We start from the raw sequence: 14931 nt of genomic DNA, 5'->3' as shown, positions 1-14931 counted from the left end.
GAGATACAACTATTTGGAAATCTGGAATCTGAGGGTGCAAAAAAATCAAAATATTGAGAAAATCGCCTTTAAAGTTGTACAAATGAAGTTTTTAGCAATGCATATTACTAATCAAAAAGTACGTTTTAATATATTTACAGTAGGAAATTTACAAAATATTTTCATGGAACATGATCTTTACTTAATATCCTAATGATTTTTGGCATAAAAGAAAAATCAATAATTTTGACCCATACAATGTATTTTTGGCTATTGCTACAAATATACCCCAGAGACTTAAGACTGGTTTTGTGGTCCAGGGTCACATATGTGGTTCATGTGCACAAGTCATTTAAGAAACAATATCAAACTTGATATAACTCGCAAGAAAACTCACCCCGAGTGGAATTAATGTGACTCAGACATGTAAAGCGACCAAGATTACGGAGATATTTTTCTTCATAAACTATTCATTTTAGCATTCTATGTAAAAACAAAGTGGCCAAATTGAGGATTCCAAAAGAGGACAGACTCCAGCGGAGGATGACGCAAAATAATGAGGAAATATTACCCGCAATCTTTGTCATCAACATCAACATCTGACATATAAAAAAAAAAACGGCTGAATTTCTGATTTAGCAGGAGGTTGTAATTTTCTCCTCGCCCTGGATTTGTGCCTGTAGAAAAACGTTCCTCTCCAACAATGTCCAAAGCACAATCCAGAGTAAAATGTGGCACAAAACACAAATACACAACAAAGTGATACAAAGTGGCTTTTCTGTTGAAAATGCACCAATACAACCTGGATATCAATAATACAATCTTCACAACACAACATAAATGCAAACACACTCTAAGTACGTGTTTTCTTTGCATGGACAGCAATTATTAGAGTTCAAATGTACACAACATAGCGTTATAGCTTGAAAAACATCATGTCCTAATAATTAAGGGTCCTTAAGAACTCAGACGGAAGAAGCAGAACTGAACTGCAAGTCATTATTGATAAGAAACGCTAGAGGAGCAGTACGTTAGTTTCCAGTCTTTGATGAATGTTCAGAGTTGCTTATTTTCTCACTCCCCTTCGGTTTTTTTGCTGGGCTTAACCCAACAAAGTGAGATATTGCGTGGCTTTTTTCCATCTGCTCACTTCTTCTCTTTATCTTTCTTGCTCTCACAAGTCTGTCCAGGGCGATATTACATTCTCCTATTCTGGGTCGGTTCTTCATCCGTCTTCATATGTCCTGCCAGGCTCTCGGCACCATATGCCACTTTGTCATGCAGCTATCTGCTTTCTTTCTTGTCTGACGTAGCTAGCAAGATTCCTGTGAACCCCTTACACCCGATATCGCAGTCAATGGCCATTTTTGCATGCCTTTAGTGTGAACTGTCTTGCTCATTTTCTAGTTTTCTGAGCTAGATTACTTTGAACTTGAGGTTCAAAGCATGACTCGGCCAAAAGAGCAAAAAGACCTCAACCCGCTCAGTTCAGCGTAATTCAATCAACAATCTGAGGAGCAACTGACGCAGTAAATCTAACTAAAAATACATACACATAAACACACTATTTTCCACCAAAAGAGAGAGGAAAAAAAAAAACTGGAATCCTTGAGAAGCAAGCAAAAAAACTTAGCTTAATACTGGGGAAACAGATGAGTCATATAAATATACCACAGTCTTGTGCATTTGGGTTTTTGTGTGAGCCGAGACCATTGTAGGAGCAGTGTAAAGAGGTCCATAACATGTTTAGTCTTTTGGGTTTTTGCTCCTACCTTGGGGACCTGGAGGTCCTGGCTCTCCGGGGGTTCCTGGGGAGCCATCATTACCGGGTGGCCCTGAAGAGCCTTGTCGACCCTGCGTGGCTAATATAGCTGTTGGTGTCTTCTGTAGCGAGGCGTAACTGTCTGAAAACCTCGCTGAAAAAAGCAGAATTAAGAATCTGAATTACATTACTATTGCATATATTATTATAAAGTCACAGAACAGAGCTATTGGTTAACAAAATTTCAATTTGTCCCTTAGTTTGTTAAAAAATAAATAAATTAATTAAAAAATGAAAATATAAAATTAAAAATAGAATAATAAAATAAATAAAAAGTCAAAACAGTTGACAGTAAAAAAAAATCTATTTGTTGCTCAATTTGTAAAAAAACAACAAAAAAAGAAATAATAAAACATATAATAAAATAAAATAAAAAGTTCTTAACTGTTCTCATTTTTTGAGCTCTCTGGTAAAGAGCTCATTTGCAATACTGTTAATGTTGACAGTTTTTTTTAATAATATGCATAAGAAAATCTGAAAAAAGGAGAATTAAGAATCTATATTATATTGTATTATATTATAACTTAAAAGAATCATAGAACAGACAGACCATAGAACAGTCAAGTAACAAAATTTCTATTTTTCCTTCAGTTTGTAAAAAAATACAAATTTAATTAAATTTCAAAAATGTGAAAAACTAAATATAATAAATAAATAAATGATAATAATAAATTCTAAGGTATTTTTTTGTCCTGGTCGCGGACAATAAAACACAAGCTGGCAACACATTAAAAGTCACAACACTTTATCCTAACAGGTAAAGAGCTTATTTTGCAATACTCTTAATGTTGACAACTGTCTTTTAAATGTCTTACAAAGTTCCTGTCACACACACACACACACACAAAAGAACTGAAAGTTAAAAAAAAATCCTCATCTACTGGCGGAGACCACAAGAAAACACCTCAGTGGCGGCAGATGATGTACCTTCAAATACACGCAATACTTCATTTCGGATGAATGTTTTAATTTCCTCCAAGGCAGCTGTATCGCCCTGCAAAAAGAAATGAAAGGGAAAAAATAAAGGCAGAGAGGGAAAACAAACATCAGCACAACATGATTTGCAGATTAAAAAGTGCAGCTACAAAATGGCAGCGACTCATGTTTTATTCATGCTAAGAAATGGAGTTCTCAGAGATAAAGGGATGGATGACACATATAATGGAGTAATCACCATCTCTCCTCAAAGCATCTTGCCGTTCATGATCACTGCTCTGCACAGGAGGCGGCCGGAATTTTGAAGAACATCTCGCAGGAAAACAAACCGCTTCCTTCCAATCAAAAAGATACATTTCGCAGTTCAAGGCCATTCTGTCAAACGCTCAGAGGCCCCTGCGAAGCTCTGTGCCTCGGGCTACATACGCAGCATCTTCACCTGAACGCTTGTGGAGGTTTAAAAGGAAATGAGCTAATGCATATTCAGGGTGTGGAAATTCAGCGATCAGTCTAAAAGCCCTATAACATGACGGGGCTTCAACATCCCTAATAACACAAGCGTCAAACACCAATTTGACATCCACATGAAAAGCTTTTCAGACAGTGTCACGGAAGGGCGACTTTACAAGGTTGCTAGGTAGCAGCAAAGTGCAAAATGTACAGAAAAAGTGAAAGCGAATGACTGCGTGCATTTAAACTTGAAACAAAAAGTCCTAATAGTTGCTTTGAGATGGTCTTGGTGAGTCTAGCATCATTTTCTGTCTATAAACAAAAACATATCTGGACCACTAATCCTTCCACATTCATAAAACTTTGAGGAAGTTGTGATGTTTGATTCATGAAATAAAAAGTACTTTTGATCAGATAGTTCAGATCTTTTCAATGAATTAGTTTATCCAGTTCACAAAATCAAGACTCAATAATTTTATCTGTTCCTCATAGAAAGCTGTCGTACACTACTTTTCAAAAGTTTGGTGTTGGAAAGATTATTTTAACATTTTTTGAATACTCTTATGCTCACCAAGCCTGTATTTATTTGTTCAAAAATACAGTAAAAACAATAATATTATGAAATATTACTGCAATTTAAAACAACTGTTTTCTATTTTAATATATATGAAAACGTAATTATTCCTGTGATGCAAAGCTGAATTTTCAGCATCATTGCTCCAGTCTTCAATATCACATGATCCTTCAGAAATCATTCTAATACGCTGATTTGCTGCTCAAGAAACATTTATTATCGGTGTTGAAAACAGTTGTGCTGCTAAATATTTTCAGGATTCCTCGATGAATAGAAAGTTGAAAAGAACAGCATTTATTTGAAATATAACTCTTTTGTAACATTACAAAGTTTGACCAATTTGAATGCATCCTTGCTGAATAACGGTATTAATTTCTTTTAAAAAATTTAAATATTTTACCTACCCTAAACTTTTAAATGGTAGCGTATAACTTCAGGATTCTTTTTTCATTTCTGGGTGAAATATTCCCTTTAATCTCTCTCAATCCATTAAAAAAACTGTCATCCTTCAAAGAACTTAAGGGATAGTTTACCCAAACAGTTGATGGTAGCCATTGACTTCCATAGTATGGAAAAAATACTATGAAAGTCAATGGCTATCATCAACTGTTTGGTTACCAAAAATCCTCAAAATATCACCTTTTGTGTTCGACAGGCAAAAGAAACTCATAGTTTCAGGTTTGGAACAACTTGAAGGTTAGTGAATGATGACAGAATGTTCATTTTTGGGTGAACTATCCCTTTAATGTTCGTTGTTCTGTCTGTGTGTGGTTTAGAGGTGGAGTTTCGTAGAGCTCCTGATGCTACTATATCCCTTCCACCCCCGCGACACACACAATACACTCCTAATGGTCCCCTCCTGAGTGACATGGTTGTGAGTTTGTTTGATTGGGTGTGAGAGTGTTGGATATAGGCCTCGCAGCGGGCGGCTCATTGCTGCAGCTTGCGCTTTTCAGAGGCTGATGGGTTTGTGAACACGTGTGGGTAATTATTGTTATGCAGAGCTACTAATGATTTATTCTGGAGTGTTCATGCACAACAAAGCAATCAATGACAGTTGCCCTCTGAATAGTGTGGGGCGACCTGCGGTTATGGATTCAGGCTGGGGGCCAGGAGGCTGGTGCAGATTGGGAGAAAGCCAGCAACTGGATCATTACTGAGGTCAAAGATGTGCTCCACCTCCAGAGGAGTATGCAGTCACTGTAATCTGGAAAGGGTTCACGCTGACAGTGGTTTTATTGCTGGAGGTTTTCGAGTGGCTGTACAGTTGATTGTAGTGGGTGTTCATGCTGCTGAAGGCCCTATGGTTTATTTGACTGGCTGTGCCGCTGGCCATAGCTTCTGAAAATCTGATCTCAAATGGGATGCACTGTTTGACAGTGAATCCGTTTACTTGACACAAAATTATGCTCATGTATCACTGATGTTGCTTCAACCATCAACTTCAACCATCAATTGCAAACCGATGATTGCCGGTTGCTTTATTGCTGTAAATCTCTGCTGGTGTGAACGTTCCTTAACCCTGTAAAGCCTGACACATGAATATATGAAATAATAGTCAGGAAAATTTTAATAATAATTATTTTTTTTTAAAACCAAAATACTGAAACTTTCAACTTACAGTGTGTACCAAATTAATAAAAAAAATTTTTTAAATAAAGATAAATATACTTAGTAAATAGCTCTATTACATTTAATACATTATCATCATGATTTTTATAATGCATGAAATTATTAAAATTCCTAGTATTAATACTGCCACTATTATTAAGTTGCCAGAAAGATTTATTTAATGTTTTTAAAAGAAGAACATTATGATCACCAAGGCTGCATTTATATGACCAAAAAAACAGTAAAAACAGCAATATTGTCAAATATGATCATAATCTAAAATGTTTTCTATTTTAATATATTAGAGCATGTAATTTATGCCTGTGAAGGCAAAGCTGAATATTCAGCAGCCATTACTCCACTTCAGTGTCACATGATCCTTCAGAAATCATAGATGGAAAAAAAATCAATATGCTTATTTTGTGCTCATTATTTTCAATGTTAAATAATTACTATTAATAATATTTTTGTGGAAACTGAATTTTTTTTTTCAGGATTCTTAAATGAATAGAAAATTCAAAAATACATAATAAATTTTTAGTAGTAAAGACATTTATGTTACAAAATATTTGTCACTTTTGATCCATTTAATTTGTCCTTTTTTGAAATAAATTAATATTTTTATTTAGCAAGATCAAAAAGAATCGTATTGACCCCAGACTTTTGAATGGTAGTGTATGTATGTTGGTGTCAGTATTAGCAAGCCTAAAGAAAGCCAACGTAACCTCACATTTTTCTGTAAGTTTGGTGAAGTCTTTGGAAATGGAAAGCCTTTAAGAACATTGATTTAACAAGTACTAAATTCTGATTTGTCTCTATGGCTCGGAACTGTAGGATTATATACATACCAACAGATTGACGGTCCCTGGTGTTGTTAAAGATCCAGGTTCTCCTTTCTGTCCAGGCGGCCCTAGAGGACCAATGACCCCTCTTTCTCCAGACTTGCCTCTTTCTCCCTGTACTCCTCTCTCTCCTGGAATCCCCGGATCTCCCTGCAAAGCCAAAGCCAGAATATAAATAACAGAATATAAACAACACAAGCCGGCTATTATGAGCTGCCTCAGCCTTAATTGATAATAGCATCTGGCTGAATTACATTCAATGCACCATGCAAATAATCAAAGCTACTACATGGAGATTAGAGATTTGTAGTCATTAATAGAGCAATACATTTTAAATGAGTTTATTTTTGATTATTGATACGTTTAATAATATGTTTTCTTCTTCATGATATTTCCCTTTTTTATAGTTTTCTAGTCACAACAACAGGGACAACAGGGTCTTTGATTTAATGAACAAAAAGTTTTAAAGCACCAATAACATATTCAGAAATTGAAAACATGTTCCTCTTAGAACAGGTGTAATCTGATATGCAAAAATGGATTCTGACACAGAAATGATTATTACACTGACCCTTTTATATTGTATGGAGTCCATCAAAACAAAATATGAAAATCTTACCCGTTCTCCTTTAGTACCTCTGTCTCCAGGTCTGCCTGTGGCTCCCTGTGAAAATACAAAGAGAGAGAATTCCAAGAAATTAAGAAAAAGCACAAAGGTACAAAGGTAAAGGTATCTCAGGACATATAAATTAGATATTAGATATTTAAATTTTTTATTTTAGATATTATATGTTAATGTTATATATATATATATAGTATTTTTAGATTTAGATTTTATTATATTTATATCCTTCATTTTCCAAATTGAGGAGCCACCTGGATGCATCCAAAGGGTGATTTGTCAGATCTAGCAAACGTCCAGGCACATTTTTTTTTTTTTGGTCCCTGAAGTTATCCCTCATACAAATAGACGGCTAAACTGCACTATTTTTCATAGCAGCTCCTAAGCTGCATTAGTGGAATGAAATTATCTGGCTGCTTTAATGGCCCAACTTTTCCAGTTATTCAGTCGAGAGCAGAGCAAAAAAGCTCAGAGGATTTCCAAATGACCATTTTCTCCCCAAACTCGTCAAAGCCGTGAACCTCTGGATCTCTCTTTCTCTTATACCTCTCTCTTCATCTCCTCTGAGAGGGCTCTCTAGAGAAACACCTCTCATTGTACTCCAAAACCACTCTTGCATTTCTCTCTCCCCTCACTTTCCCATCTATCTCTGCTCCTCTCTCGCATCACGGCTCCCAATAGCTCCTCGGGGAACATCTCGGTATCAAATTCTCCTGCTGGATTACAGCAGCCGAGCAAAAAAGAAACGCAATCTAGCCTGCGTTTCTAAAGCGGGCGGCACTTTGTGAAAGCATCCTCAACCATCTGCTTTCATCCAAACCCCCATCAATGTCTAACACTCTCTCTCCTCCTCTCTATTCCCAGGCTCCTGATGAGGAGAGTTTAAAGCCATCACCGTGCCCACTGAATTGTGTTTCCCTCAGCCCCTGCCATAAAAGAGACGGAAAAGTATGAAACGGAGAGGATCGAGAAATTTCCTGCTAGATGGCACTGTTGCACCACTGAAAGAGATAGACGGCCATCCATGAATGAAGCAGAGAGGGGGAAAAGAAAAGAAAATAGAGGAAATCTCAATGAGTGGCCCAACACCCCGCAAACACGCAGTCGTGCCATTTGAGAAGATGGTGACGTGAATGAAAGCGAAAATAAGGCCAGTGAACTTCCTCCAGATGATCCGCACCCATTTGAACCTTGACTCATCCAGAGACAGTATAGAGTGGGAAAAGGTGAACTGCTCGTTGAAAAAAAAACATGGTTTAAAATCCACTTTCTTGACTCATGGCTGCTCAGTTCTGCTTGAGCCAATCAAGTTAAACAAATAAAATGCAAGTTAAGTAAAAAAATATATATTTTAGTATCATTGCTATACTATTATAGTTTGTGTAAATATTTTGAATTAGATTTTTTCCCCCACTTTTTTCAATTTCGAAGTTTTAGACATTTTGTTGTGCATTTTTGTCAATATAGTTTTTTTTATCAATTTTTATTGATTAGTTTTAGTTTATTTCGTTTGAGTTATTTTAGTACTTCAAGTTAATGAGAAATGATGCCTTGACAACTAGCTGAAATAAAATAATACACTTGGATTTACTAAATTAGTTACGTTTTTTTCACATTTTATTTCAGTTAACATTTGTTTTTATTTCAAGTAACACAATTTTTGCTTTAAATTATTTTAGTTTTAATTAAATATAATAACTCTGAATTGAATTATAGCTGAAATAAAATAACATCTAAAACAATATAAATAATGAGATTAAAAGCTAAAATTAGAAATGTTGACTGAAGTAAAATAAGTACTAAAATTACTAAAACTGAAAAACAAAATTAAAGCAAAAAAAGCATATAGCAAAATATCTAAAACTAAAAATAAAATGAAATGTGAATAAATAAAAATTCAAAATATTAATAAATACTATAAAAATACATACTGTAAATAACACTGGTCAAAATGCTTGATTATTACAGCCAGATGTTGTAGTTACAAAATCAACCAGCAGAGGCAAACTGGGCCAGCTATCTATCGTAACCTCGTTGTAATCCTATATAAAACTTCATTCAGATCTGCAGATGTATGCTGTATTTACTATGTTTGTCTGTCTGTGACAGAGGAGTAAATATGCAAGTTTGTGTGTTGGCGGCTCTCTGATGTGTCTGCTCACTGCTGTAAAGTGCAGAAATGCGATTTGTCACACAGTTCTGCTGTAGATACGTGTTCTGTTGTGACAAGGCATCAGAGAATGAAACATTTTTTGTTTGTCGTGACAAGGCTTTCGAAACTACAAACCCTGTTTGTAGGGGACATTTAATTAGTGATCGCATGCATCATTCATGATTTAATGGCTCATGGGCAGGATTTTATCCACACTGTAGAGCATTAGCAGGGAGTAAGCGGTATTATTATTGAAAACTTTACAAGACTAATGACTGGTGTTGGGTTTTTATTTGCTTGGGAAAGAAAGAAATCGAGTGAGACAGAGATAAATGTAGACCGAGTCTAACCACAATCCACTATCCTAACTCGCTGGCGAAATATTAGAGCACAAGTTATTACATGCTGCATGTATTAAAGTAAAAGCATTAATTTTCTCCTAACATTATCATATTAGACACAGAGTACAGCTGAAGCCAAAGCTCGCTCGTGCATAAACTGTATACACACATACCGTATAGCCTGGAATTCCATCTTTTCCCGGCCTTCCCTGTGGAGGAGACAGAACATTCCCATCAGTCTTCGCAATCAAAGCAACTCTGCATTGATCATAATTTCCATAGATGAATAGATGAGCCACAATGAGCAGAAATGTTGAGATGCAATTAGAAAACCACTTTCATAATGTTCTTTTAGAAGTTTCACAGAAGTAAAAATGGAAGCAATTTTTCATCTCAGAATATTGAGTGATATAAAGTTGAAGTTGAGAGAAAAAGCTGCAATTCTGAAAAAAAAAAAAAAAACTTTTAAATTCTGAAAAATAAATGTGCAATTGTGAGATATAATGTTGCAAATATGAGAAACAGAACAGAATGGTTGAGAATCAGATAATCTATCCATTTATCCATCCATCCATCCATCCATCATTCGATCAATCCATCCATCCATCCATCCATCCATCTATCATTCTCAAGGCCTGAATTTTGTTTTGGAAAATGGGGGGAATTCCCCCTTTAGGTGGCTCTTATGGGGGGGATTTTTTAATTTGAGGGGGGAGTTATGTTTTTTTTTTGACACATTTTTAAATGACCAATAATATGTCCAATGTCCAAACTAAATGTTCCGTCACCCAGTATATTTGTGTTTTACAATTGATAATGTTGTTGATTCATATTTATATTGTGAGGAAGATACTTAAAAATAACTTTGATTTAAACTCTGAATTGAATTTAACTAAAAAAGACAAGTAAATAGTCAGTAATTAAAATAAGGATAGATAAATGACAAGCAATGGCACAAACAAATACAATAACAAGATACAACTAAAATTAACTGTGCTTCAGTTTTTCAGGTAGGTATAACAGTAATATTCAGGTACTGAAATACCACAGAAACTGAATAATCTATTTTCCTTTAAAATAACACTGGTTAGTCTTCAATGTAAACATTAATGACAGACAGCAGCAGGTTTATTTAGGTTGCTGTCTCTTTAAGACCTCATGCACGGATCTAACTGTTACACGTAAGTTTTGTTTCTCTACTGTTTACATTCACTTAATAGCCTATATACCGACAATGTTTAGTATAAATGTTTATGTGAATACTCATCAAGACGGGCATTTTGACATAATTTTGTATGTATTTGGCCGTTTACGTGCAATTAATCGCAACACAACTTCATTCTGAAGTCGCGCGCTCTCAGATGCGGCTCTATGTGCGGCTTTGGGTGTGAGCTCAGCTCACAGAAAGGGGTCTCACAGAGAGCGCGCAAGTACTGAATTGAGCACATGAATGTTTAAAATTGTAAGACTCAAAAGCACATGCAAATGATACATTCAGTCATCTGTCCCGAGCGTCTTTCACGCTGAAACATTTGCGGGAATTTCCAGCGTTACAATCGCGGAAACTGTGGGAATCGGTAGAATTATGTGCAATCCCGCGCCGAAATTCAAGCTCTGATTTTATCCATCTATCCATCCATCCATCTCACCATTATCTATCTATCCATCCATCCAGCTATCTATCTATCCATACATCTCTAAAGAATGTAAAGTTTTTTTTCTTGTGAAATGTCCAGTTTTATTTAGAAATAAATGCCACTTGCATTCCTATTTTGCCATCAACTGCAATGACATTCATGCATTTTTAAGTGTGTCTATTACAGTACACACACTTCTTGGTGCTACTATACATCACATTACAAATGTCAAATGTGTTGTAAATACTACGTGAACTTTGATGTAGTCTAGTTTGTACTTGTAGTTAGTTTCGTGCACATTGCTCCACAAAGGTTAAGTGCGAACAATTAGGACTCAAGCTAGATAAACTAGGAATACATCACAAAATATCACCTGGAAGAAACAGGAAATCCTCAGGGGAATTCTGTGCATTCAGCAGAGGTGCTAAAGGCATTACGGCTGTACAAATAACGAAGCAATTAAATGAGACCTGTACAGCTGCTGTACTCCTTCACTGAGACAGCCAATCAAACATTTACCTCAGTGACTGCACTCATTACCACAGCACACATCAGCCGGGTTTAACACCACAGCACAGAGAAGAATATGAGAAGATTACTCTGTGCTATGAAGTGAGACATAACAGCAAAAAAACAGTCGCTGTGGTTTGTAGAGAACAATCTGACACCGAGCTCTGCTTTATGCCGCTATATCACACCAATTTTGTGTCAATCATATTAATTCAGCCAATCTAAACCTGTATATTTCCAGTTGTGTAGTGTATCTGATTCGTGTTTACAGTGATTTTTAGCATTCTGGGATCTCTTATTAGAAACAGCCTAGACTCTGAATCAAACTACAGGCCGAAATCAAGCAGAAAATCAAGGGACAAAACCCAACAGAATGTTTGTGTCAGAACTCTGAATCCACAGCGAGTCAAACTGTGAATCAATCAGCAGACTAATCAGTTAATTAAATCTGGTCTGCAATTCAAGGATGGATCAAACGATGGATCAATCTGTTATAAGATCACAGAGTTGAGAATAGAGGATAGAAACTAATGAGTACTAAATGTTATTATAGAGGGTGTAGATCACAGCCAGGTGCAGCATAAACAGTAGATTACAGGTAGATCCTGGGACCCCTAGGGGCCACAAAGTGACTCATGGAAAATCTTAGCAATTATTGGAAAGAAAATCAAAATTTTACTATTACACTGACAGCTCCAGTTTCTGACAAAAAAATTGCATATAGTTTTAATGAGTGTTGTTGTTCTTAAAACAATAAATATCTAAATACATTTCCAGAATATACATGTATTTTAACAACAATGTTCATTTAGTTTTATTCTCTTTTCTCTCTCTATAAAATAAAATATTTTAATTAGACATAATTATAATTTATTTATATTGTATTCTTGTTCTTCTTATCAATAATAATAATAATAATAATCTAAATAAATTACATTTCCATAATATATATATATTTTAATAACAAACGAGCATATAGTGTTATACTCTTCAGGTAAATAAATTAAAAATAAATAATTAAATATTTATTTGTAATTATAATTATAATATTTATATTGCATTATTGCGCTAATAATACAATATGTATTATTATCATTATTATTATTATTATTATTATTATTATTAATATATTATACATAAATGTAATTTATATATTAATAATATATTATATACATATATATTATACATAATATATATACATATATATTATACATTATACATTTCCATAATATTTTTTAACAATAAATGTGCATATAGTGTTATTCTCATTAAATAAATAAAATAAATAAATTGATTAATTTAGTACCAGATTACACAATTAACCTCTTAAATTAGTATTTTTCCTCACAGAATACAGTAAATGGGTCATGAAAATATACAGAGGCATTTATATTTTAAGATGTTCCTCACAAGAAGATTATGATATTTGGGGGTCCTATCATAAAGATGTCTGAAAACCGCTGCTTTAGATTACAGGCAGGTGTTCATCAGTGTACGCTGCAGATTACCGGTGTAGTGAACGCTACAATTGCTTACAGGGGATCCAGGAGGCCCTTCAGGTCCAGGGAAGCCAGTCTCTCCCACAGGCCCTCGTTCTCCCTGTGTGGAAAGACAAAGAGGGAAAATTGGACATCATCAGTCTCACATTATCCTGTTGCCAAAACCTGCTGTATGACTGACAGCTGCTAACAAGCAACAAAGCAAATCTCACCGGCTCTCCAGGGATCCCTGACTCACCACGCGGACCAGGCTTTCCCTATCAGTTACAGGAACGAGAAGAAGAGAGAGTTAGACCTCAAACCTGGTGTCCATCTAAACCACCTGTAGGCTGGGAACATGGCTAAAACATCCACTGCTTTGATCTAAAAATTCATATGTGATATGAAACCTTTATCTTGTGACAGACCACTAAACCATAACAGCTTCAACGTAAGAAAATCCCATATGAATTGCTGCATTAAATAGGCTTATCCAACACAACAACAAAAAAAAAGATATCAGTTATTCTTTAGTCCAGTATTGTACATGACAGAGACAGAAGTATATCTTCTAGCTTATAATATAGGGTTGCACCAATACAAATAAGCTGATAATAAATAAACACTGGAAAATACTTAAAACACTAGAAAAAAAATAAACACGGGAAAATACATAAAACAGTAGAAAATAAATTACTATAAAATAGTACATAAAAATAAATTACTATAAAATAGCAAATAAAGAATAAACAAATAAAAAAGAAAATAATTTAAATGCTGCAAGTGAATTTTGGCATCACAAAATTATAATGCATAGAGTGGAAACTGGATATTTATTTAGAGATTTGCTAAAGATTCAATTTAATAGTGTTATTAAATTACTAGCATTTTATTTAAACATACAAATATGGAAAACAAGCATAAGCAATCTAAATATCTTAATTTATTTTGCTTAAGCACATTTTCATTCACAAAAAATAGTTTGAGATCAAACCATGATTGACACACTCCCAATTGAAATTCCTTATTCTAGTAGAAGGATGGCACTTCATAAATGTATTTAATAAAACTGTGTTTTCACAAAAATTGTTCTCATTAATATTATGAAAATTGCGAAGGCTGAAGGGGTGGCAGGTTGTCTGCTGTGCTTTGTGCAATTTACTTACTACCTTACTGCTTGTAGCTTATTTCCTGAATAATAAATAGTTTTATGCGTAGTACAGTGATTTGAAAGCAGGAAAATAACAACAGAATAACTTACAGTAGGGCCAGGAACACCAGGTGGACCAGGTAGGCCAGGATCACCCTTCAAACACACAAACATACACAAGTAAGGTAACGAATCTACTGCAACAGCGCCTGAGAACATCAGAAAAACACAATGATTGCTTTTCTTTCTGTTCTCCAAACCAACTGTGCTTGACAAGTCCTCCAAAATCATTCTCTGAGTATCTGTGTGTGTGTGTGTGAGTTGATCTCTTTCCTACATATGCGCTTTGCTGGCTTTAGGAATTAATGAGCTGCTTTTAAGTTTTGGGGCACAGCATGCAAAAAAACAGCTTGAGATCAGGCAGCCTCATGGCTGTTGTGGAGTAGGCGAGCTCGCAAAATGCTGCGACTACATCTTGACAAGTCCTTTCTGGGAAGAGTGGGCGAGTTTGATGCCGCTTAAAGTAGGAAGCTGCTCTGGCAGACAGACGAAAGAGAGTCTCCATGCACCAGCGCTCTGATACGTGCAGTCGGGGGGGGTCTGGACCATTCTGTGGGCTCGATTTAATGAAGCCTATTATTTCTACCCTCTCTAGTATTCTTGTATTCATGGTCTTTCTGTTGAATTCTCGAGTGCTTTGACTAAGCACTGCGGTGAAATTAGAATACTAACAATGTTTGAATCAATTATGAATGTCTGTGCACTATCCTCCATCTCTCTGTCTGTCACACACACACACACACACACACACACACACACACGCCAAA

General features: G+C 35.3%; 1 protein-coding gene across 1 annotated transcript in view; it reads right to left on the bottom strand.

Moving 5' to 3' along the window:
• Positions 1–14931, bottom strand: part of LOC107736842 (collagen alpha-1(XIX) chain-like) — a 196366-nt gene that overhangs the window by 9531 nt on the left and 171904 nt on the right. Inside the window, exons 43-50 of the mRNA XM_016548200.1 lie at positions 14216–14260; positions 13188–13232; positions 13013–13075; positions 9503–9538; positions 6834–6878; positions 6221–6364; positions 2729–2795; positions 1752–1895 (exon numbers count right to left, since the gene is read on the bottom strand). Coding sequence (XP_016403686.1) covers positions 1752–1895; positions 2729–2795; positions 6221–6364; positions 6834–6878; positions 9503–9538; positions 13013–13075; positions 13188–13232; positions 14216–14260 — 589 coding nt within the window. The remainder of the gene's footprint in view (positions 1–1751; positions 1896–2728; positions 2796–6220; positions 6365–6833; positions 6879–9502; positions 9539–13012; positions 13076–13187; positions 13233–14215; positions 14261–14931) is intronic.

The sequence above is a fragment of the Sinocyclocheilus rhinocerous genome, unplaced genomic scaffold (assembly GCF_001515625.1).
Source record: "Sinocyclocheilus rhinocerous isolate Xijiao unplaced genomic scaffold, SAMN03320098_v1.1 scaffold1214, whole genome shotgun sequence".
Lineage (NCBI taxonomy): Eukaryota > Metazoa > Chordata > Actinopteri > Cypriniformes > Cyprinidae > Sinocyclocheilus > Sinocyclocheilus rhinocerous.
The sequence above is the reverse complement of the archived record's forward strand: the minus strand, read 5'-3'. Positions and strand labels throughout refer to the sequence as shown.